The sequence below is a fragment of the Solanum pennellii genome, chromosome 3 (assembly GCF_001406875.1).
Source record: "Solanum pennellii chromosome 3, SPENNV200".
In the NCBI taxonomy this organism is placed as follows: Eukaryota; Viridiplantae; Streptophyta; class Magnoliopsida; order Solanales; family Solanaceae; genus Solanum; species Solanum pennellii.
This window is the reverse complement of record NC_028639.1, coordinates 4,134,506-4,159,291: the sequence shown is the minus strand read 5'-3', so window position 1 is coordinate 4,159,291 and position 24,786 is coordinate 4,134,506. Positions and strand designations below refer to the sequence as shown.

Below are 24,786 nucleotides of genomic sequence, written 5' to 3'. Positions count from 1 at the left end.
TACGAGTTTGAAGAAGACGACTCCACCTCCTCAACTCGAAAAACCACAAAAACACTTTAAAATTTTTGAACTATGGGAACCAAGAATTCTCAAAATTTTATGAGTATTCTTTTGTTTTCCCCTCCAAATCCTCTCCTAAAAATAATGAATGAAGTGGGCTTATATAGAAACCCAAAAATCCTCAAAAAGGATGAAATACCGATGTGGGACTATTGCAAAATTGAAAATTGTTTGAGAGACAATGTATTTTTTTTGTATTTGACTCAAAATGTATGAATTTTAAAATCATCGGACCAAAATTTTCTATTAAATAAATAACGCTTCAAAATCACGATTTTTTAAAATGTTGGTCCAAAATTGGGTGTCAACATTCACAAGTAAGATTTGAAAGGATAAAATATATGTAGAATTGATCCTTACTTTTGTGGGGATGGAGAAATAATTTCCAATAGAATATGCTGATAGAAACATTTAATTAGTTAAACGCCAATGCAACTTGAATCCAAATCAAGAATGATTTTATTTTAAGTGAATTACATAAAAAATTTTAAAAACAAAAGAAAAAAAAAAGTGCAACATATTTCTCCTTCTGAAATTCTTAACCTGCCCTCATCAGTCTGCCCTTCATCATAGAGTCACAAAGTGAAATTTATTAAGTAGAGCCTTTGAGTTTTTTTGTGATTGTGGCAATGTACTTGCCTTGATGAAATGCTTGTTCCAATTCAAGTTGTGTTGGTTGTCTAGAACCATCACCAGCAAAAGTTCCAGAACCATAGGGACTTCCACCTTTAATATTCTCCATCTCAAACATTCCTGCTCCAAATGAATAGCCAGTTGGTACAAACAACATTCCATGATGTACAAGTTGTGTTATCGCTGTCAATCTGTAAAAATAATAACACATTTCTATATTTAGTATGTTTTTTGTTACGGTTTATAAGACATAGTTTGATACTTTGAGAGTCAAACAAGAAATTAAAACTTTTAGATGCGATTTATTTTTACGTCCATTGAATATTTTAAACTGTTAATCATTGCGACTTATAGTACTTTTTAGGCATAATACATAAATATGTCTCTTAACTTAGCAAATCACATTTATATCCTCCAACTTTGAGTATATACAAGTAGACACATGAATCATATGTGACGTAATACATGTAGGACTCAAATTGCCATGTAGGATGCGTCTGTCTATTTATTCAACTTTATACAAGTTTAAGTGTCTACTTGTGCATACCTAAAGTTAGATGACATAAATATGTGCTAAGACTAAGTTAAAGACATTGTTATGTTTATGCCTACTTTTTATGTAGTTTTAAAAGTTATTCTTCAAAAACCTTAAAGATTGCATGTTCGAATGCACAGTCAAAAGAAACAAGTTTGACTCTCTAAATCTGAATAATATCAAGTGATGAACTTGCTGAAGGTGATGGATTTGTATTTGGATTTCCAACTAGATTTGGAATGATGTGTGCTCAATTTAAGGTATTTCTTGATTCTACTGGAGGTTTGTGGAGAACTCAACAACTTGCAGGCAAACCAGCAGGCATTTTCTTGAGTACTGGCTCTCAAGGAGGTGGCCAAGAGACTACTGCGTTAGTTCCTTTTTGACTTGACACGAAATTTATTTTTTTAAAAAAATTAAAATGTTTTATCTAACATATGTTATAGATGTTTTATACAATTTAATTGTAAAACACACAATATACCCTTTAATAAAATGATTTGTACTTGTATAAAACATCTATGACATATGTTAGATAAAACATTTTAATTTTTTTTAAAAAATAAATTTCGTGTCAAGTCAAAAAGGAACTGACACAGTAGTCTCTTGGCCACCTCCTTGAGAGCCAGTACTCAAGAAAATGCCTGCTGGTTTGCCTGCAAGTTGTTGAGTTCTCCACAAACCTCCAGTAGAATCAAGAAATGCCTTAAATTGAGCACACATCATTCCAAATCTAGTTGGAAATCCAAATACAAATCCATCACCTTCAGCAAGTTCATCACTTGTAATTATTGGTGCATCACTTTTAGGTGGTGCACTCATTTTTGCAAGAATTTCTTCTGATAGAATTTCTGGTACCTGTTTCAATCAACATCCTGATCAGAAACGAATTCAAACAGACGAAAGCACAAGCTTGACAAAGGTACTTTCTCATCCACCAACTCCCGTATCTTGAATCTTCGGTTCCACCACTCAAGAGCAAAAAAGCCTGGAGAACAAATAACCATGACAACCCTGGATAGTGTCAAGCAAAGGACTAGTCTGACATGCTTCCTCTACAGGACGGTTCATCCATTTCTTTGATAAATCTTCTGCATTTGCAGCAAGCTGATGCTGCAAGACAGCTGCACCTAGTGGTCCAACCAAATTGAGCCTTGTTGCAGCAGAAACAACATCTCTCATCGTTATAAACAAGTAAGCCTTTTGACAAGTTTCAGCATTCAATCCAAGAAGCCCACAGACAAGTCCAAAAATAGGAGCATGGTGGAAACGGACAGCTCCACTAGCCAAAGACATTTCTCGCATAGTTTTAACATAAGGAACTTCCTGGAACACAGCAGCAGCCACTCTCAAAAGTGCCGATCCTTGTGAAATAGACGCTTTCCTACTAACTTCATTTGTCAGTGTTGCATCCAATATTTTATCAAGTTTATACCATGTTTCAACATTAGGAGATGTATTCAAAGTATAGACAAAAGGAAGCAATAGGCTTCCTGTATTCTCTAGTATATGGATCACAAATGTTCGAAGATCTTCAGGCCCAGAGACTAACCGGGCTTGAATAGCAGCCTCAACGCCAAAAGAATGAGCAAAACCACCAGTAGGAAGAACAGAATCAAGCAACTGCCATTGGCTCCACTGAAGCAATTCCTTCGGTGCGAATTGGAGACTACCCTCAATCTTCTCTTCCATATTCTCCATCTTTTAAGGCCTGAACAAGTTACAAACAGGACAGAGTAACCCATACAGGACCTGAATATACCGAAATTCATAAAGAATTTTTTCTTTGAGAACAATATGAAATAGTTGGATCAGATTCTAGCTAACAACCTTATGTCTCAGCAAGTGAAAGCGATAATATATATCCTGACAAATTTAATCCATCCACAAGCTTAGATTCTATGACCAACTAATGGTTTTGGTTTTACCCACGGTCTTAAAAAAGCAAATACTAGATATAAACTTGCTAGCCTGGTGTCACGTCCCGCAACATCCTAGTTAAATTGAGTCTTAGCAAATACTCTAAGTCCGTGACACTAGCCTCTACATCACAAGAACAAGTCCAGTTTGTTAGTCATCAAACCTTTTCTAAGCTGCCTTTTTTTGTTTATGATATTATTATTCTTAGGACTATCACTAGTAGAAACAATGATTTTTTCCACTGCGAATCAATAAGAAATTTGTGCTATTTTCTTACTCATTCTCACACCAAACAACTCAATTGGAAATACAACGTGGGAAACAATTCTCTATGATTGCAATAGACAATAAATTCATATTTATAAATGAAAGTTTCAATTATGATATACTCTATAGCATTGAATAGACTAAATATCACAACATTCAAATTTCTACCATTAAATTTAATCCTGAGATACAAGGGAAATAAAGAGAGAAAAAAAGATACTTACAAATCGAAAATGGCTTAAAAAGAGAAGATCCCAAATGCAGAATCCATAAGTCTACCCAAATGGGGAAAGCACAAATACTAGGGTCAATTTGGAGAAGAATTCCAAAATAGTCTCTTATCTTTCAATTTAAATACAAAATCATCCCTACTTTTTGGTATTAAATAGTAATGGTCCTTACTGTTTCACAAATTGATCATTTTTAATCCATTTTAAACAACTGTCTTAAACTGAACCATTAGTTTTTAACTTTTGATCTAATTTTACATTATCACAACTGTTAGAATATACACAATAGAAGTATAATTGAAGATCACCAACAAACATAATAGCATGAAAATGTAAATTGAATAACTTGTGAAACTCTAACCTTTTTAAACTTTTACACAACTCGTTCAGAAACTGAGATTCCAAAATTGTCTTCTACTAATTTTTTACTAACTCTCTCAATTAAGTCTTGTATGGACAAATTTTTTGTTAGAAGAATGATTGTCTTTCATTGAGAACTACCACCCTTATTTATACTTTTCAGAAGAGGCGAAGGTCTGAAAGATGAAATGTCTCTAGTCATTAACAATCATTAATTGTATCTAGACACTAATAAGTGTATTCAATAACCATGATCAATAGTCATCAACAATCATTAAATATCATTAAGTGTATTTAGACACTATTAAGGATACCCATCAACTACTCCCTTTGTTCCTACTTATTTGTTCAATTTTTCTGTTTTAGTTGTCTCTAATTACTTGTCCATTTGACAAATAAAAAAAAAGACAAAATATTTTTACATATTATACCCTTATCTTAAGTTTTTACTTCATCCACTTAATAATTAATTGGTGTAAAATGGTAAACTCATTATGTCAAAGAAATTCAGTATTTTCCTCTTTCTCAATTAAGGAAATAAAAATATTTTCTTCTTTTTTAACCAATAAAAATAAAAAATGATATATTCTTAAATTTAAAAAAGCACTAATATCCTTTTTTTCGAAACTCGATCAATTAATCAGACATATGTAGTAGAAATCGCAAATTTATTAGCAGAGACTTTCAATTATAATATTTAATTCGTAAAAGCATGAATTAATCATATCATAATAAATCACAGATTGTACCACTAAATATCTTTAACCGCCCTTCTCTATTTAATTTCAATTTCTTACTGTTACAACTTATTTAACTCCCCATGCTAGAATTACTGACACCTATAAATCGAACTTCTGAAAAATTTAATCCATTGATTCATTTAGAGCATGTTTGGCTCAGCTTAAAAGCTGGTCAAACTGACAAAGCTGGTTTTTGACTTATTTAGTTGTTTGGCAATCCTCAAAATAACTTATTTTAAGTTAAAAAAAACTTATTTTAAGCCAAAAGTTAAAAGCTGGGATAGGGGTGTTTTTTTTTTTTCCAGCTTATAAGCTGTTTTAAGTTGACCATATTTTTACCTTTTTACCCTTAATATTTTTATACAATCTCCAAATTACCCACCTAACCCTAACATCTCTTTCTTCTATTTTTCTCTTTTCACGTGTGGATGATAGACAATTACTATGACTAATGAATGAAAATAAAATAAATATTAAATCTTTCAAGTGATCTATTCAAATTATATATTATTAAAATGTAAAATAAGTTGCACATACAACTTAAATAAAAATTTATATTCCTCTTATAAATAATTTGTGATAATAAAGAAATATGTGAATGATAGACTATTATTATTACCTATGGATGAAACTAAAATAAAATCTTAAATCATTCTTTGATCTATTCAAATTATATATCTTTAAAATCTATAATAAGTTTATATTCCTCTTATAAATAATTTGTGATGAGAAAAAAATATGTGAATGATAGCAAAATATAATTATTTATGGGTGTAAAATATAAATTAATTAACTTTTATTATGTTAACAACTTTTAAGGGTATTTTAGACATTTTGATTTAAAAAGCTGTTTATCAGCACTTATTTGCCAAACACATCAACAACTTTTTTTTTAATTTCAGCACTTTTATCCAAACGCATAACTGCTTATTTTAAAAATAAGTTTCAGCACTTTCAAAAGTACTTTTTTAAAGCTGCTTTTATTAAGCCCATCCAAACGGGCCCTNGACCATATTTTTACCTTTTTACCCTTAATATTTTTATACAATCTCCAAATTACCCACCTAACCCTAACATCTCTTTCTTCTATTTTTCTCTTTTCACGTGTGGATGATAGACAATTACTATTACAAATGAATGAAAATAAAATAAATATTAAATCTTTCAAGTGATCTATTCAAATTATATATTATTAAAATGTAAAATAAGTTGCACATACAACTTAAATAAAAATTTATATTCCTCTTATAAATAATTTGTGATAATAAAGAAATATGTGAATGATAGACTATTATTATTACCTATGGATGAAACTAAAATAAAATCTTAAATCATTCTTTGATCTATTCAAATTATATATCTTTAAAATCTATAATAAGTTTATATTCCTCTTATAAATAATTTGTGATGAGAAAAAAATATGTGAATGATAGCAAAATATAATTATTTATGGGTGTAAAATATAAATTAATTAACTTTTATTATGTTAACAACTTTTAAGGGTATTTTAGACATTTTGATTTAAAAAGCTGTTTATCAGCACTTATTTGCCAAACACATCAACAACTTTTTTTTTAATTTCAGCACTTTTATCCAAACGCATAACTGCTTATTTTAAAAATAAGTTTCAGCACTTTCAAAAGTACTTTTTTAAAGCTGCTTTTATTAAGCCCATCCAAACGGGCCCTTAATCATTTATCTTTATACTTAAGTTAATTCACATGACGGATATAAGCAACCATAAAGGGATGTCTTCTTTCTCATACCAAATATATGGTTCTGTCAACTAATTATTATTTCCCGGATGTAATTTGTTATTGATCAATCTATTAGGAATATTTTGACTCATGATAGAGTCTCACCTTTTAATAGATTAAAAAATAATAAAATAAGCTGCGCATATCATAATAACTACATCAAGATTAAGAATATAAGCACATGCAATGAACTAGAGATATTATTTATTTAAATTCAGAACCTAAACAAATATCTCAATTTGATCCGTTCAATCCATACAGAATGTACTAAAACAAGAAGTTGAACTTTCGCTCTAGTATATTAGTAACAAATTACCAACAAATTGGTAACTAATTTGTTATTCAAAATTTAGCTTGAATTCCTAACAAAATACCTATCGAAATTTTAGTAACTAAACAACTTAGTTGGTAAATATGGAGAGAAAAAATGGTAGCTTAGCAATGAATTCCTGACAAAATACCTATCGAAATTTTAGTAACTAAATAATTTAGTTTATAAATATGGAGAGAAAAAATGACGCCTAGCTTATCAACTTTCTACTAATGGATTATCAACAAATATCACCAACTAGCAATATTACTCACTGGATAAATATAGTAGAAAAAAAAATAGAGTAAAGTTTATTAACGTAATTACTAACTAAGTATTTGTCTAACAAAAGATTTTTGTAGCTAATTTTACCAACTAATTAGATATAAGTTGGTAAATTACCAACTAATTGTTATTTGTTGGTAACTTGCCAATAAATACTCAGTCGGTTAGAATTTTTTTGCCAATGAATGAATTTTGTGCTTTATAAATTACTAAACCTATTAGAATCCGTTGACATTTTCCAACTAGTCCATCTTTAGTTAGTGATTTTTATTGAAATATAACAAAATAAAACTGAAAAGGAAAAGGAAAAAATTTAATTAATAAATTTTTAATCTCGTTAATAAGTTTTGGATCTTTTTGACGACTAACAAATATTAATACAAGCATAATATTCATACACATGACCTACCAACAATTGCAAGCTTTTGCAAAGCTTCAACCATAGCACTAAATTAAAATTTGATTCATCTGTACAACCTAAACATTCCTTTTGGACAAGGTAGCTTATCCCCATTTTAAATTGACATAATATATATATTGGACCATAAACTTGATTTCAGATTTTATGTTTGGCCTTCAACTTTCATAATGCATAAACAAACACTTTAACTATCCAACTTTTAAATAAATAAACACATGAGTCCTACATGACAAAATACACGTAGGACAAAAAAAGACATGTAGGATATGTTTGTCTATTTGTTCAACTTTATACAAGTTTAAGTGTCTGCTTGTGCATACCAAAAGTTGAAGGGAAAAATAAAGTGAATTTTTACCATGATTAATGGAGGTGAGGTGAATTCTGTGAAGTTAGAGAAGATGAATTGGGGAAAAATAACAGTATCTTATTCCAAGTATAGTAGTCCATGTATGGGAATTTTAAGCAAAATATCTAAAAGAGAAGTGTTGTAATGGTGTGAGCTGTGAATATGTTATTAAATGTATGGTTGATTTATCTCACTGCATTTGCTCTTTTGATTCGCTATTGCTGAAGATGCAATGACTGTGGGTACATATGTTAGGAGAATGCTACCTGTTATTACGTTTTGTTGAAAATACATCACCAATTTTTGTTCGTAATGCAACAACATTTCTTACTTATAGCTTTTTATCCTGTGATTCACAATATATAGGTTTCCATCTAAATGTCATACATTTTGTGGACAAAAACAGGTATGTTAAACTTCAATGGTTTTCTGATACAGGGAGCTGTATCTCCACCGTTCTTTCTCCACAAAGTCTGCATCAAGAAACTGAGCTATGAATGTCCAAAGCCGATAAACATCTTCAAAGTTTGCCAGAAAGCTAAGGGCAATGGTGACTACTGATATCCCAAATTCACATCTTTTGTTCTCTGCATCACACTTTTTTCCTTGTATAGTCCTCTGCTTCTCTTCCTCGTACTTGTCTGGAAACCACAAATGTGCCAGAAACCCATGGCTGAGCGATATGTTGTTTCTATCAGCAAGCTTCTGTATGAGAATTGGTTCCACCCTTTCTCCTTTCCAGTCGAACAGATTGAACGCCATAGCAGTTCCCCTGTCAAATTTGATCTTTGGTCCATAGATTTTGACCAGAGGAAAATGGTCCAGTCTGTTTGGATGCTCAAGTTTCAGGAGTGCACTAATAAGCCAATTCACTAGGTACCTTCTTCTGTTACCAATTTGAATCAGTCCGAGCGAATCCACATGATCCAAGCATCTGCATTCAATCCCTTTTTCTTCCACCTTGCCTAGTGTACTAATCGATTCGTCTGATTCCTCTTTGATCTTATCCTTTTCAGCTGAATTAGACCTACATATATGTAGCTCATCCAGTTTCGTAACAAAGTTGGTTTTATCTCCACTCCCAGATGAATCTAATACTTGTGTTGGTGGAACAAGACTTACAATGCCTGTACTAACCGAACCTTCCAACATCGACACAACTGATTTCTTGACAAGGAGGCATCCAAACCCTGTAGGATTTTCACCAAAAACCTTATAGAAAGAGCAAATAAGGAAGTCAGGATGGATTAAGGAGAGTCCAAAGCTATCCATGTCCTTTGGTCCCAATGCACATGCATCAAGCAAAACATGCCAACCATTTTCCTGAGCCAAACTCATCCACTGATAAGAATAACTCCCTCCGGTCACTCTTGACTGAAGGGGGAACACAAACAGTCCCCTGGATTTCTTTTGCTTTTTCTTCCTTGTAATCAGTTTCCTGAGCTTCGCGGAGTTAATTCGTAGCCGTGGCCATTTAAATTCTGCTGACATTATATTAGCCCCTCTTTTCTCTGATGTATTGACCATACTCTCCAATGCTTCACTCTCGTGATCATAAACTGTAAGAAGCTTGCGATTAGTTTTGAAAGGGTAAGATTCGGCTATAAGCTTGAAAGCTGATGATCTATTAGCAGTAAACACCATGGAATATTCATTTGTAGACATGTTAAGAAAATTCATGATCTTTTTCTTCATACAGGATTCCAATGGTGATCCATCTCCGCCATGTAATAGCTCGTATTTCAGATCCACAGACTTGCAAGATATGTCAAAGAAAGGATACTCACTACTACATTCATGACATGACGGCGAAGAAGAAGAAGAGGATGTGACCGGGACAACCTGTGATTGAACCTGTGAGTATGAGAAGAGACCAATGCCAATGTAATCCAGGCACACATGGTTAGAAACTGAGAGATGATAATATTCTTGATTCCGAATCTTGTCGACTTGGCGAGATTCGGAATACTTAGGATAAGCTTTGAGGAAGTGAGCAAATGATTCTTGATAGGAAGGAAGGGATTCATGGTTAGTAAAATGAGTGTTTGGGAAAAAAGAGGAAGTTGTTGTGGCTGCAAAGGTGTGCCTGCAAGCTGCAGTTGTGCTTTTGGGCTTAGGAAGAGGCTGTTGGTTTTGAGGCTCAAGAAGTATAAGGAGAGGATTGGGGCAACAACCATGAATAATGCCTGATACTTTCTCAGCTTCCATTAAGCCCTTTGTGTGGACTCTTCTTTTTTTTGTTTAAACAGTTTGTTGAATTATCTTCATTCAACTATTTCTCTATTTGTGTTTGTTTGGTTGTTGCTGTCAGCTATCACGTTTAAATACTGATATGCTGAGTCTTCAAGAAAATGACTTATAATCATTGTCCTTAAGCGCGTTTTGGGCCAGGTTGATGGATGTGGGACCTTTGATTATTACACTTTGAGCTACTGTATTTGACCTTTTCTCCCTATTCAATAAAGAAAAAGTTGTTACTTTTCATACCCATTCTAGTCTTTGCTTCCAATATCTGCTAAAGTTGACTCAGCTTTATCAAATTAAAAAAGAGAATTATATATGGCATTTAATATTGTATTTTTTCTACTCACTCTGTTTCAATATGTATTTTACTGTCCCTTTTAGTGTTTGGACAAGAAAATGTTTTTTCCCACGGAAAAGGGTCAAAAGTATTCATAAATTATGTAAAATTGAACAACTATGATCTCTAGCGTAAAAAACGTTTTTTGTCGTCAATAATTTAGTCTATTTTGTAATCGCCAATAGTTTCTTTGATATGAACAAGGAAATTCAACAACTTCTATACGCATGAAAGTTCCCCCTCTCTTCTTTTTGCACAACATAATTATTGTATGTTCGAAATCAATTGAATTTTCTTCATTAAAGATAGTTACATGATGACCGGATGCTTTAAAGAAATCAAAGAATCAATAAAGATACATAATTATTGTATGTTCGAAATCAATTGAATTCTCACCGTTAAGGATAGTTAATTACATGATGACTGGATGCTTAAAAGAAATCAAAGAATCAATAAAGATTTAAAAAAACGCAAAGTCATGATCTACTGTTATTTGACAAGCTTTGAGATTTAATACGTTGCTGATAAAAAATAACAAGTCGCGATAAGTCAAGATGCGAGCAAGTTATTTTGGATTTACTATATAGAGCAAAAAAAAGAAGCAAAGCAATAGTAGTGGGGAAATGAGAGAAGAACTGACGAGAAGTTAGAGGGTAAGAAGCCTAATTGAAGATTTAAATTTAAGATTTTAGGAATACAAAATGACGTAGAGATTTAGCTAAAAATAATTCAAATATCAATAAATAGAATTATACATTAATTCCGAGACATTATTCGTAAAACTTACAAGATATTTTAAAGATAAAATATTGATCAATAAAAATCTATACAGAATATACTTCATTTCCTCAATTCTACCTATGCTTTTGTTTAATTACAAAAATAATTATATTTAATTGAAATTTCTCCGTTAATTTTGATTAAATTATTCAAAATCAATTAATTACATTATACAGAATTTTCATATTAATTCTCGCATTGTATTGATAGAAAAAGTGAAAAATTAGAACAATTTATGAAGGGGCTCCACTATTTGGGGCCCAAAAGGGTATTTAGTGCGGCTTCAGGTCCCCAAAGTAATGAAGTGAGGAGCAATTCTACCTTGTTAAGTAATTGAACAATTTCCTCAAAACATGCGTCCCCCTCTATAATTATTATTTCCATTTTATGCAACGCTCCTCTTTTATCTTTTTGCTTTTTCCTTTTTTACTTTTTGGACACAAGGAAAAAAAAAATCAAACACATTATCGTCATCCACCTCCCACAAAAGTGCTAAAACCTTTATCTAATTAAATTAAGTTATAATCAAATAGTTGCTTCTATTCAACTTGCTCTACTAATATGATATATAAGATCAAAAAAGTTATCTTTTGGTGTGAAACCTATAATATATTTATGATTGAAGGAGCGATTTAATGAAAATTACGTGATATATAATCCAATATGCATAAGACATAAACATGTCCTTTAACTTGACTGTAACTTGTGTTTATGTTTTTTAATTTTGAATATGAGCAAGTATACATTTTAACTTATACAAAATTAAACAAAAAAAAATACATGCGTCCTACATGACATTTTACATGGAGATTTATGTCTTACATGAAATCCTACGTGTATTATGTCGTAGGACACATGTGTCTACTTGTTCGCGTTCAAAATTGAAGAATATAAATATCAGCTAAAACCAAGTTAATAAACATACGTATTTGTGTATTATAGTTAATCCAACATGTTGAGATTCCCCAAATCTATGCTATCTTTAAAAAGAAATTAGCTTTATCATAAACCAAGCGTCTATAGTACTTTGGCCAATATCTATTCATACATGGATCACTTGGTAACAGTTAAAAAACAGTAAGAGTACTGTCATGTGAGAAAGTTGTTACATATCAATCAGCATAGGGGTGGACGTTCGGTACTCAATTCTGTATTTCGGCTTTTTTATTCTATATATATACCAAATATACACCTAATTTCAGGGAAGAATCTAAAATATCTTTGAAGTATTGGAAATGATACAAAATTATCCTCCATCTATCTATTTGCTTTTAAATATCCTTACCATCCACCTATTGGCTCCAAAACACCCTTGTCATCCACTTTTGGATTTAAAATTTACCACTTATTTAACGGTTTTAAATTTAAATTATTTATATATTTTTTTAAATACTTGGCACTCAACTTTTTGTTATAATTTAACTTATTAGTATAATATATAAATCAATCCACTACCCACTCATTACTAATTAAACCCACCAAATTAATAAACCCGTCACATTACTAATGCAACAACAAGAAAACTACTGCCAATGAGTGTTTTTTAAAAATTTGAGACGAAAGTATCTATTGAAGTAAATTATCATACATTCAAGTGTCTAAATAAAAATTACCAATAAACTTAAAAGTCTGACTATGTCCATCTTAATTATTCTTTCTTCTCAATTATGTGATGTTACTTCATAGATAATTTTTTTTTAAAATAATATATTAAAGGTTTTAAAACAAATCATAAATATTTATAAAATTATATTTAAAAAAAATGCATGAATTAATTCGGAATGTATTACTTCTTTACCTTTAATCATAAATTTCGAATTCAAGCTTGAAAGAGAATCCTATTGAAAGTGTCCTCCTAAATAAGCGGCTCAACTTAAATTTAATTGGAGCTTCGATTCAAACTTGAATAATTTTGGATGTCATTTTCAAGAATCTATAATTTTATCGTGTTTTAGTAGTGCTTATGGCGATTTTGATATTATAATTGGTTTACTTATTGGGTGGAGTTTAGTCAGTAATGAGTGGGTGGTGGATTGGTTTAAAAAATATATTAATAAACTAAATTAGTGTGAAGTATTTTTAAAAAGGGAAAAAGGACAAATATACCCCCGAATTACCGTAAATGATATGCAGATACCTTCGGTCATTCCTTTGGGACATTGGTGTCCCTATCGTCCATAAATTAGAGCATATATGCCCTTCACTCTAACGAAGGGACAGGGGCACCAATGTCCCCGAAGTATGATAGCAGGGGCACTAATGTCCCAAAAGTATGACGACAGGGGCACCAATGTCCCAAAAGTATGACGGTAGGGGCACCAATATCCCAAAAGTATGACGAAGGGTATTTGCATACAATTTACAATAGTTCGGGGGGTATATCTGTCCTTTTTCCCTTTTAAAAAATATTTAAAAAATTTAATTTTAAAATCGCTAAATAAGTGATCAATTTTGAACCAAAAGGTGGATGACAAGGGTATTTTGGAGTCAATAGGTGGATGAGAAGGCCATTTTGGAGCCAATAGGTGGATGGAGAGTAATTTTATACTATTTCCAATACTTCGAGGATATTTTAGGCCCTTTTCCGTAAAATCTATTGTTCTAGCTTTTTTAGATGCTAAGTCATTAGTTACTGTATTATAATTAATTTGATTTAATAATTCATTTTCAATTAATAATATGGCTAATACATTTACACTCTTTTTGGATCATTGTTATCCATTTTATTATATTGTATCGTTACTATACCTACAATGTTTGCTTTGATTGTTACTTAAAATGTATTTTATTGTATTGTCAAATTCCGTTGTTACAAAACAATGAAAACTCTCATTTCATGGAACAACCAATTTGGTGTATTTGCATTGTTACTTAATTTCTTTTTGCAATTATATCTTTACATAATATTTCATAATATTATTTTACCCTTTACCTTATATTATTTAATTCTAGTCAAGCCTCCAGCCCTAGAATAATTGAGGATATTTTAGTAAATTTCTAAATTACAATACAATACGATACAATCAAACCAAACTATAAATATATTATTGAACAATAACAAACAATACAGTCTAGCTGTAACATCTCGTAATTCGTAATAGCCAAGAAATAAACTAAGAAACCAAATTTATCATTTTTGGAAAGAATAGGAAATATCTAGAATTTTTTTCCCCAAGTGTAAAAAGTGAGTTGTTGGCCATTTTCAAACGACCATAATTTTTTAGCTTAGGATGAGTTAGAGTCAGTTCTTCATATGGTTGGAAAGCTCTTGGAGAGATTTTCCAACACCGCCAAGTTTGTGCATTTTCGATATCGTATGAGGGAGATATGCCTATCGGAAGTTGGGCCATTGGATTGAGGAAGGTCCCAATCCGGATTTTGGAAAGGGTAAACGTGTCATTTCACCCAACTAAGCCTTAAATAAGTTTTTGAAAAGTATCCACGCTTAGGGTTTGGGAGAAAAGAGAAGAGCAGAAGAAAAAGGGAGAAAAGTTCAAGGATTCATCAAAAACGCCAAGATCGTCGCGTGGAATTCGTCCGGGGTGATCCCTATTAAGGTATGTGGGATCTTTCGTGTTGGACTAATTCACCGACACACCAATTTTTTTCAATTCAACAATTTATGAGTTGGTTTCATGTTAGAAGTTAAGTTCTTGAAGAAAGGTTTTGATTTCTTGTTGGTTGCCGTTGTTGGTTCAATTCTTGTTTCTCCGGGTTACTTTGAGTTGAATTCGATAGTTATGAAGAGTACCCATAGTCCCAGGTGTTTGGTGAAAGAACTAGGTAGGTTTGGAGATGAAAAACGAGTTGAAAAATTCGTCAGACGCACCTAGGTAGGGGCAGGCGCGGCGCGCCAAAATTTGGCTGCAGTCAACTGAGCCCTGGCGCGGCATGCCAACAGTGCGCCAGAACCAAGCTTCAGTCAACTGGGGCTGGCGCAGCGCGTTACCAGTGCACCCGGATCGGCGTTTTTCGCTCAGTTTTCGTAGTTTAGCTGTCGTAGGTCCTTCTAAGGTACATTAACACCTTCCGATAATTCTAATTACTTCAAATGATCTCTAAACACCTAGAAATCACCAAATAACTCAAATCATAACCTTGAATCCATAATCCGTTCAAGAAAAGTTAAGATCATAATCAAGAAAGTTAAGAGTCAAGTCTAAAGCTAAGAAGCTAGTTCAAAGCAAAGTTCTAAAAGGTTTTCAAGAGTCTTTATTAAACGTCTTAACTTCATTTTAAGGCTCAAGTTCAAGTTAAAGTGAAGAATAAAAGTTGAAGTCTTTTCTTCAAATGAAATATAAGGGAACTAAGTATTACCTAAGAGTTGATTTATGATTCAAGTTCAAGTTAAGCAAAGAGTAAAGAGTTAAGTTCATTTCTTAACAGTTATAAGGGAGATAAGTATTTCCTAAAAGTTTATAAATGTTTTTCACATTTAAGTTAAGAGGAAACTAAGATTTTCCAACAGAGTTTTGAACAAGAAAAGGGAACATTGATTCCAAGAGGGCTTTTAAAGCTAAAAGGGTTGAGCAAATTATCTCAACCCAAAGGAAGGAAGTTATTTTAAGCTAAATTATATTTTGGGAGTAGTATTGAGCACTGATGAAGGGATGAGAGTTCATATCAACTCAAGTTTCCATGTAAATCATGTACTCATCATGAATATTAACGGGTCATACTTTTTAGATGATCAAGTAAGTTAAGCTAGTGGATCTACTAAGTTGAGGGGTTCAATACGACGACAAAGTGTGGGACAGTATTGGCAGCGTGGGCGAGACACTGTATCACCAGTCGGGCTCACAGTGGTGGTTATCAGTTAGAGAATCTCCTACAGAAACTATATTACTTTCATACATAAGTAAAGTTGAGTTTGTTATTGCATTTCTTTAACGAACTAAGTTGTTTTACTATTTTACAAAGCTTTATATATATTGCATGTATTTTATTTGTCTTATATATATTGAGTTGAATAGTCATGAGTTGAGCAGAGCCAAGGTAAGTTTCTTCTTATTCCAATCAAACCTTAAGTTATTGTTTAGCATTCCAACTTGTATACTCGTACAGTCTATATACTGATGTCAGTTGGCTTGCATCATCTTATGATGTAGACGCAGGAAACCAGGATCAACATCCAGCGCAGCCTCCTTGCATTCCGGAGGATCCTTTATATGCTTTCCAGTCTTTCTATTTCAGAATGTTGTGGGGTCTATCCCAACATTCATCAAAGTATTTTAGAGGCTTCATAGACAATAGTCAGTTAGTTCAGTTGATTCTCTTTTATTTCAAATGTTATATTTTGAGACTTAAGTGTCATTTGGCCAAGACGTTGATTTAAGTTTTTATGAGAATGTGTCCTATTTTATCATTGAGTTAAGTCTTCTGCTGAGTTAAGTAAGTCAGGCCAAGGGTTTGATCAAGGCCAGCAATGGTCATGGGGTGCCGGCCACATCCACGGTGTAGGCTCGCGGCGTGACACTAGTCAAACATTGTATCTATCATACAATGCAGTACAATAGAGTACAATACAATACAATACATTATGAAACAATGGGTAACAATGATCCAAACAAAATGTTAATCTCTCTTGAAACATTGTTTTTTTCTATCTTAAATAAAATTTAATCAATTTTAATTTCGAAAAAATTCTCGGCTGAGGCAACAATTATAGTAACTCCACACATTATTCAATAAGCAATATGCGTATTTGAAAAATAATCGAGTATTTGAAAAAATTGGGCCCCCAAACAATGGCTTTGCTGGCCTACGGGTTAAGACGGCCTGCCCTTAAAGTTGGTTCTTTTTAACTTTTGACCTTGGAGGTTTGTCCATGGGACAAGCAATTACCCATTTCCCCAGTCATTCTGGTTTTAAAGTGGACTGATTGCGGATGATAATAATCTTATTGTTCATGATGGGTTTTTCCAGTGTTGAATTTTGTTAGAATCAATATTTTTGGCCTTGACATTTCCATCTAAAACATGGAGTCCAGTTAAAGTTTATGGTAACATGCATAACGTAAACCGAACAAAGATGCGTCTAATTACATTATATTAAGCAGAGACAGTAACATGACAACTCTCCTTTGGCATGTTAATCAAATATTTGGTCACTGCTGTATGGAACCGCCTGCATGCCAATAGAGTGTAGCCCTATAATGATGCATGCCAATATATAGTTGAATTAAATGTTTACATTGGTTTTAATTTCTCTTACCATTTTAGAAAGAATTGATGTCGATCCAACTAATTATTACATTATGCATATTCCCATAAAGTTTAATGTTACCACATCATGTTCATTTGTGAGACAAAAATATGTATAAGGCCGGTTAACTTGAACAAAATCATGGACATATAATCTACCTACAAGTACAACAACAATGAGTTGGCTCAAAGTTTCTTGGGCTATAGAATCACGAAGGATCTCTATTCTGTTGATTGTAGGGGAGCCCCAACTGAATGATGAATTGGTTTGGTAGCTTGAGGGGAGCATTCCTCATCATCTACTCATTTCGTCCCATTTCATGTGAGATAGTTTGACTCGGCACGGAGTTTAAGAAAGAAAGACTTTTAAAATTAGTGACCCAAAATGAATGATAGAAAGTTGTGTGGCCGTAAATTATTTCACTAAGGGTAAAATAGATATTTTATAGTTAAATTGTTATTTAGATAAAAATGTATCATTCTTTTTTAAACGGACAAAAAAAGAAAACAAGTCACATAAATAAATTAGAATAGAGGGAGTATTATCTTTTATATATTTTGATGCTAACTTTTCTTTTAATATGCAGAGAGAGTATGAACTACACCTGCTTGAGTTCAATCAAACTTAAGAATCCTTGGGCAATCCGATCCAGCATATGCATGAACAAGCTTCTCAATTTGGAAGGAAAAAGTGGCAATGGGGGACATAGGGGCGTAGGCGTCGCGTTCTCCAAGTGGGTCTTCGAGAGTGATCATTAAGATAATACGTAGCCTCCACCCTTCAACATCCCTTTTGTATTGTTATTTTATGAATTTTGATACTTAAGAGAACATTTTGTAGTTTTTGGAATTCTTTAAAGACTTAATAAGTCTTTATTTTATGATTATAGTGTTTAACGATGTTATTTGTTTGTACATGATTAGTTGTTTGGTTTGTTTGAAATGGTTGTATTGAATATATATTGAATTGTATTTTTATTGCTGGTGTTTAGTGTCTGCTGAAATAAAAAAAAAGCAAAAAAGTGACAGACATGATTACTTTTATGAGTCCCTTTTCTGAAATGTTTTTTGAATATTTTTTTTGGTACTTTGTAACAAAAAGCACGGACGGCTTTACATTTTTTTTAAAAAGATTTAAAAATTGTAATACCGTCTAACACTTTCTTCTTTAGATTGAAGAACAAAGCGATGGACAATTGCAGTACAGTACTAACACTAGGTAAGGCACGTAAGAGATTATGAAGCTCGCTCGCCCCTTTCCTGCTACGACTATGGATATTTTCATTTGTAGTCATAGCACCAGACAAAGATTATCAAGTAAAACTACAGCTTTTGCATCACAGTATATATCAAGTACTGCGATGTGCGTGTAATTACATTACATTAAGTAGAGACAGTAACAGGGCAACTCTCCTTTGGCATTTCAGCTCAAATATTAGATCAAGTTGCTACTTGGAGCGACCAAAAAAGCTGCATGCCAATAGAGCGTAGCCCTATCACTGTTTCCCTTATAATTACCATCATTCACGAACTTTTCTTTCTCATTTTTCTACTTCTGGTTCATCACAACAGAGCCTTTCAATGTTTTTATAGAGCGTTCCTTCTCAATTCAAGAAACGGAATAAACCCCTAGAGAATCGGCATATCCTATCATTTATTTTTATGCTGTGTGACCTGTAGATATATATCTTCTTGCATTAAGGGTTGCTTTTTCTAAAGTCAGAAATGGGACAGTAACTTTTCTTATCTTTTACATATTCCATTTGGTGAAAGCTCTTTTTTTTTTTAAAAAAAATTTCATCAGATTCTTCCTCTTGCATTGTTCATGAATTCAATTTTTAGATGCTTCTCGATTTTATGCGTTCCAAGTATGCCATTTGACACTTAAGTTTACGAGTCAAGGACCTTCACTTTTCAATTTACAAAATTCCAGTCTCGCTTATATGTTTTTAAATTTTAATTAATATTCCAATTTCCGAAGGTCATGCGTTGAGTAGCCATATTTAGTCGTTCTTTAATGCGAATATAGAATTTGGACTGTAATAGCTAAAACACGAAACATATCCAGGAAATAATGTTGTAGTTTACTTTACTAACTTTAATCATTTCAAATTGCAGAAGTATGATAACACACTTGAGTAATAATAACATATATAAAAGGAATTAAGCAATCTTGATTACCTAGCATCTACAAATTTTGCAATTTTAAAAATTAACGAGCAGATGCGGTAATGATATTTGAGAAATTGAATCGCCACATAAAAAGCAAGAACTGGACTAGAAATGAAACCTATTCATATATAGAAGTATAATACAGATGGAAATAAAGAAGAGAGGATAGTGAGGAATATGCAGAGGATATGCTGTTTTAAGGTCCTTTGCCTCCTTAGTCACAACTTTTTGAGTCAAATGACAAATTTCAAAGGTGAAATAATAGAGCATCTCTTGGTTTGAACAACTTTTTTTGTTTCCGCATTTACACCTACAAATTCATGGAGAAGGCAACTGGGAATCTGATGAACACATTTTTTTAAAGGAGCTTTCACAAAATGGAATTGTAAAGAGATAAGAAAGTTGCCCTCATTTCAACCCCCTCATGCATAAAAGCCATAGGATATCTCGATTCTCGAGTGGTTTATTCCATCTCTTAAACGGAGAACAAATGCTCTATAAAAGCATGGAAGGGCTCTCTTGTGATGAAGCAGAAGCATGAGAAAGAAAGTAGTTGGTGAATGAAAATAAGGGAAATAGTGATAGGGCTACTCTCTATTGGCATGCGTTAATGTATGTATAGTGACTCCAGTTCACTGTATCGCATATTTTAACCGACACGCCAAAGGAGAGCTGCCCTGCTACTGTCTCTGCTTAATATAATAACTCAAAGGTCCGTTCTTAATACTCCGATGCAGAAGGTATTATAGCATACTTGTATTAAATGCTTACATTCTTTTTTAATTTCTCCTAAAATTTTTGGCACGAATTGCTGCGCAAGCCAACTATCACATGGGCTCCTCTGGTTTACATTATTCGTATTTCCTGAAATCTTAACATTATCACATCGATCATGTTCAAGGATAGTTTGTGTTTGCTTGTAAGGATGACAAACCGTTTCAACTATATCATGTCCATTGCAAGTCCATAGGCGGAGCTAGGTGTAGGTTCATAAGTTCAGATGAACATATTAACTTTTCTATAGATCCTATATTTGTACCTGAAATTTAATTCAATATATATGTTAGAAAGTAAGTATATCCCTAATCCTTCAAAGTCATGAGAGAGATTTCTTAAAGTCATAATTAAATCCCCTAAAGTCATACTTAAATCTTTTAAAGTCATGAAGTATGAATTTGATACATGACATCCACATTTCATTATTTACAACACTCCCCCTTGAATGTTCATGAACAAAATAAAATCTAGAAGAATAAAAGAGAGTGTACATAGCTATTCTTAATACACCTTGTTTGCTGCCTCGTTAAAAACCTTATCAAGAAAAAACCCAGTGGGATAAAAATCTTGATTAAGGAAAAAATAGTGCAACGCGTAATTACTCCCCTGATGAAAATATCATTTAATATCTCAAAGACGACGCATTTCAATTTTGTATCTCAATTTCTTAAAGGTTGAAGTTGGCAATGCCTTAGTAAACATATCTGCTAAATTATCACTTGAGCGAACTTGTTGAACATCTATATCACCATTCTTTTGAAGATCATGAGTGAAAAAGAATTTTGGTGAAACATGTTTTGTTCTATCTCCCTTAATGTATCCCCCTTTCAGTTAAGCTATACATGCAGCATTATCTTCATACAATATTGTTGGAACATATCTTTACAAAGAAAGGCGACATGTTTCTTGAATGTGTTGAGTTATTGATCTCAACCAAACGCATTCTCGACTCGCTTCGTGAATGGCTATTAACTCTGCATGATTTGAGTAAGTGGCAACCATAGTTTGTTTTGTCGAACGCCATGGTATAGTTATACCACCATATGTGAATAAATAGCCTGTCTCCAATCAACCTATATGGGGATCAGACAAATATTCTGCATCTGCATAACCAATCAATTGTGATTTGGATTTATTTGAGTAAACCAATCACATATCAATAGTCCCTCAGAGGTATCTGAATATATGCTTAATCTCATTCCAGTGTCTTCGTGTTGGAGAAGAACTAAACCTTGTTAACAAACTTACCGAAAAAGCTATATCAGGTCTAGAGGTACAGGTTTATGTCAAATTAAGCATTATATTTAAACGTAAAGAATGATACAACGACTTTCTCTTCTTAAGCAACCTATATTCTCCACACTTAATCAACATTTAATAGATTATTCAACCCTGAGCAATCTTAGTTATTGGCGGGGTTCGGTTCGTTAGCAGGCAATACAATAAATTAAATACACAAATATGATATTTAAACTAATTTTACAATACAATAGGTAAGTGTTCGGTATTTTCCTTGATTTCTTATCATAATTAAGTTTTATTGTGTAATCTCATTTATATAATAGACTCCTCTAGATGTAGAGTGATGGTTCAAATCACTTTAAATATTTTTATCTCTTTTTAAAATTTCTTATTTATGTCCTTACCCAGCTTCATTCAAGGTTTTCAATTTCATTCAATAATGGAAGGAAGCTATTATGGTCTCCTCTTACTCTTCTTCCCCAAGTACAAGTATGGTTGTAGAGCTATGGCAAACACTGGAAGATTCTATAACAACTCTATCTCCGACATTTTCTTTTACACTATGTTGTCTCGAACTTTTTTGGGTCGTGCTCAAAACCAGACATTTCGAGGAATGGATGCAACCTCTATTTCAGCTTGGAGAGATTTCTGAAGAGGAATTGAAGCAGTATGATTGAAAGAAGATGACAATCTATCATATTTCTCAATTTTCATAGTGTTCTAAGCTATTATGTCTTCTGGGTAGGTTTTCTTTACAAGGTAATTTCATCCTATTTAGTACTTCCTATGAGAAGATTTGAATTTTGAATTTTTCGATTTTCGTTGTGGAAAGTTCTAAGCTTTATGCTAAAGTTGGGAAACTTTTGGTTGAGGATAAAAAAAAAGAGTTACTGATAGCAGAAATATTTAGTTTTCTACTAAATTAGTCATACTATATCCATGTGTGGAGAATTATTTACAGCTTTTTGACTTGTACTGATATTGTCACCTAGTCATTGAATCTCAACCCATTTAAGAACATCTAGAAAGCCTTGCTGGTATAATGAACTTTCAATCATTCCACCAGAAACATATTTACATACAAAGTATTCCCGCCGTCTCATTTTATGTGGCACTTTTTGCATTTCGAGATTCAAACAAGTCTATTTTTGACGATAAGTTTTTCATAGATGATTTTAGCATTTTAAATTATCAATTATTGTGATTTATAATACTAATTACGTAGTTTACAAATATATAAATTTCATTTCAAAAAATTTGAAAATTCCATACGCAAATCATGGTCAGAGTTAAATTGTTTGACTTTCGAAAAACGAAAAGTGTCACATGAAATGAGAAAGAGGAAGTAATTAACTTGAAATATTTATGGATGAGAAATTATAGTCGTTATGAAAGACTAGGAAGACCCTGTTAACCATCTAAAAGTCAAAGGAGCGCGAACAAATTTCCTTCATACACATGTTAACTTTCGAGAAGTTCACTAAAGTTGATCCGGTTAAAAATCCATCACGAGCAGGTCATGTGGAAGCTAACAAAAAAGAAGTTACCCACAAGACTATCATATATTTTTAGATCTATATGCATATGTTTGCCTGCAGATGGTCTAAGTGAAGAGGGAAGAGAAGAATGGAGGCTAGATATTAGGATAAGAAACACATGAGAAGTATATGGAGTTTAGTCTCTATTAAAAAATTCACCATAGTAAGGGTTATGACTGAAAGTGAACCATGTGAAAAATATAGAAGCACTTTGAGTCTAAGCTTAAATAGTAGTGGACTGTTGTGAGCCTTTTCTCCTATACAATACATTAGGACATTTGTAAGTCCTTTTCGTTTAGAGTATGACTTTAAGAACTCTCATATAACTCATTTATCTTGTTTGTTTTTTTTTTAGAAAAAAAGAAGAAATCCTATTTCTCACATAAGAATTATATATTTGCATAATCAAATTTATACACTCATTAGAACTCTTGGATACCACTCGAGATTTCTTGTTCTTCTTCTTTTTTCCTTCCATAAATGTAAATGCTACAAATACTTAAAGACACATCATTAATTTTGTGTAAATTTCATTTGTATCATTTAAATCTTGATGTAAAATCGAATTAGATGATTTTCAAAATAATGCTACATATTTCAAACGGCTAAATCTCTTCCTCATTATGAATGCATGATCATTAGAATTATTTCTATCACAACTTTCTCCAATCTCATTTTAAGGATGTAGCTGAATGATTTCAATTTAAATCATTTTACTGGAACTGAAAGACAAGGTAAATGTCTTGAACATGCAAATTAGGTAAAATATCATCTTTAAATATATATATATTCTTAAATAGCAAGTACTACATAATTTTTCAATGTTAATTTAGTCTGTATAATAAATAACAGTTAAAGTTTCATGTTCTTTAAATTCATAGACTTGCGAGCCCAACTACTAAAATGTTATTCAATGTTTAGTTGGTCACTTACTAATTAGACACTTAAAAGGATTACAAATTGTATAATCTGAGAATTTTTATGAGAGTGATAAGTTGAAGGAATATGAAGTCAAGTATGTTAAAGGTTCGAAGTCGAAGTTTTGACAAATGTTAAACCTGCTACATAGAACAAGTCGTGTTGCAGCATATTCTGAGTAGGAGAAGGAGTCGAGTCTGGTCGTGTTGCTGCATATTTTGAGTAGGAGAAGGAGTCGATTCCAACTCTAAATGGGAGTTAGAAATACTTCCCATTTATTTAAGGAAAACTAAGCGTAGGTTTTCTTGCGGCGGCTACTTATTTAAGGAAAATCGAGTGTAAATTTTCCTGGCAACTTATTTAAGGAAAACTATTAGCTTTTCCTTGAGGCGGCAGCATAAGTTCAAGAAGAACCAAGAAGCGGTTGCGACAAAGACAAATAATAATAAAAATCCAAGTTGACTTCTACAAGGCATTGAGGCGGCAGAAAATTCCCACAAGTTGCTGGAAGTTGTTGGGAATGAAGTAGGAAGACAGACGGTAACTCAAGTTTCTGGGATTCCAAGTTCAAGTCGAGTTTGGTCTACAGAAGCTTAATCTAAGTAGAAGGCAAACTCTTTTGTTGTCTATTTAAAGACAACGTCAAGTAGGAGAAGGAGTCCTACATAGATAACGTTTCTTTGTAGCGGAAAAGGTAAATAGGATTCTAAG

The 24,786-nt window shown here is 32.5% G+C and overlaps 3 protein-coding genes across 5 annotated transcripts; all 3 read right to left on the bottom strand.

The window, feature by feature from the left end:
• Positions 1-420: 420 nt before the first annotated feature.
• LOC107012653 (urease accessory protein F) lies at positions 421-4,132 on the bottom strand. Of its 3 annotated transcripts, XM_027915996.1 has the most exons (4): positions 4,007-4,130; positions 3,640-3,690; positions 2,087-2,939; positions 421-884 (listed from the first exon to the last, which is right to left on the bottom strand). In XM_027915996.1, exon 3 carries the CDS (start codon positions 2,927-2,929, stop codon positions 2,201-2,203), a length of 729 nt encoding a protein of 242 aa, XP_027771797.1. In that variant the 5' UTR covers positions 2,930-2,939; positions 3,640-3,690; positions 4,007-4,130; the 3' UTR covers positions 421-884; positions 2,087-2,200. The 3 variants fall into 3 exon arrangements, with proteins under 3 accessions (XP_027771797.1, XP_015068036.1, XP_015068035.1); XM_015212550.2 differs by lacking the exon at positions 3,640-3,690 and having other exon boundaries at positions 4,007-4,132; XM_015212549.2 differs by lacking the exon at positions 4,007-4,130 and having other exon boundaries at positions 3,640-3,974.
• On the bottom strand, positions 653-2,050 carry LOC107013108 (probable NAD(P)H dehydrogenase (quinone) FQR1-like 1). Its single transcript, XM_015213099.1, has 2 exons — positions 1,824-2,050; positions 653-884 (listed from the first exon to the last, which is right to left on the bottom strand). Exons 1-2 carry the CDS (start codon positions 2,048-2,050, stop codon positions 653-655), a joined length of 459 nt encoding a protein of 152 aa, XP_015068585.1.
• Positions 4,133-8,008: 3,876 nt separating the features above from the next.
• On the bottom strand, positions 8,009-10,245 carry LOC107012195 (molybdenum cofactor sulfurase-like). The gene has a single exon (XM_015211966.2). It carries the CDS (start codon positions 10,070-10,072, stop codon positions 8,276-8,278), a length of 1,797 nt encoding a protein of 598 aa, XP_015067452.1. The 5' UTR covers positions 10,073-10,245; the 3' UTR covers positions 8,009-8,275.
• Between the last annotated feature and the right edge of the window lie 14,541 nt (positions 10,246-24,786).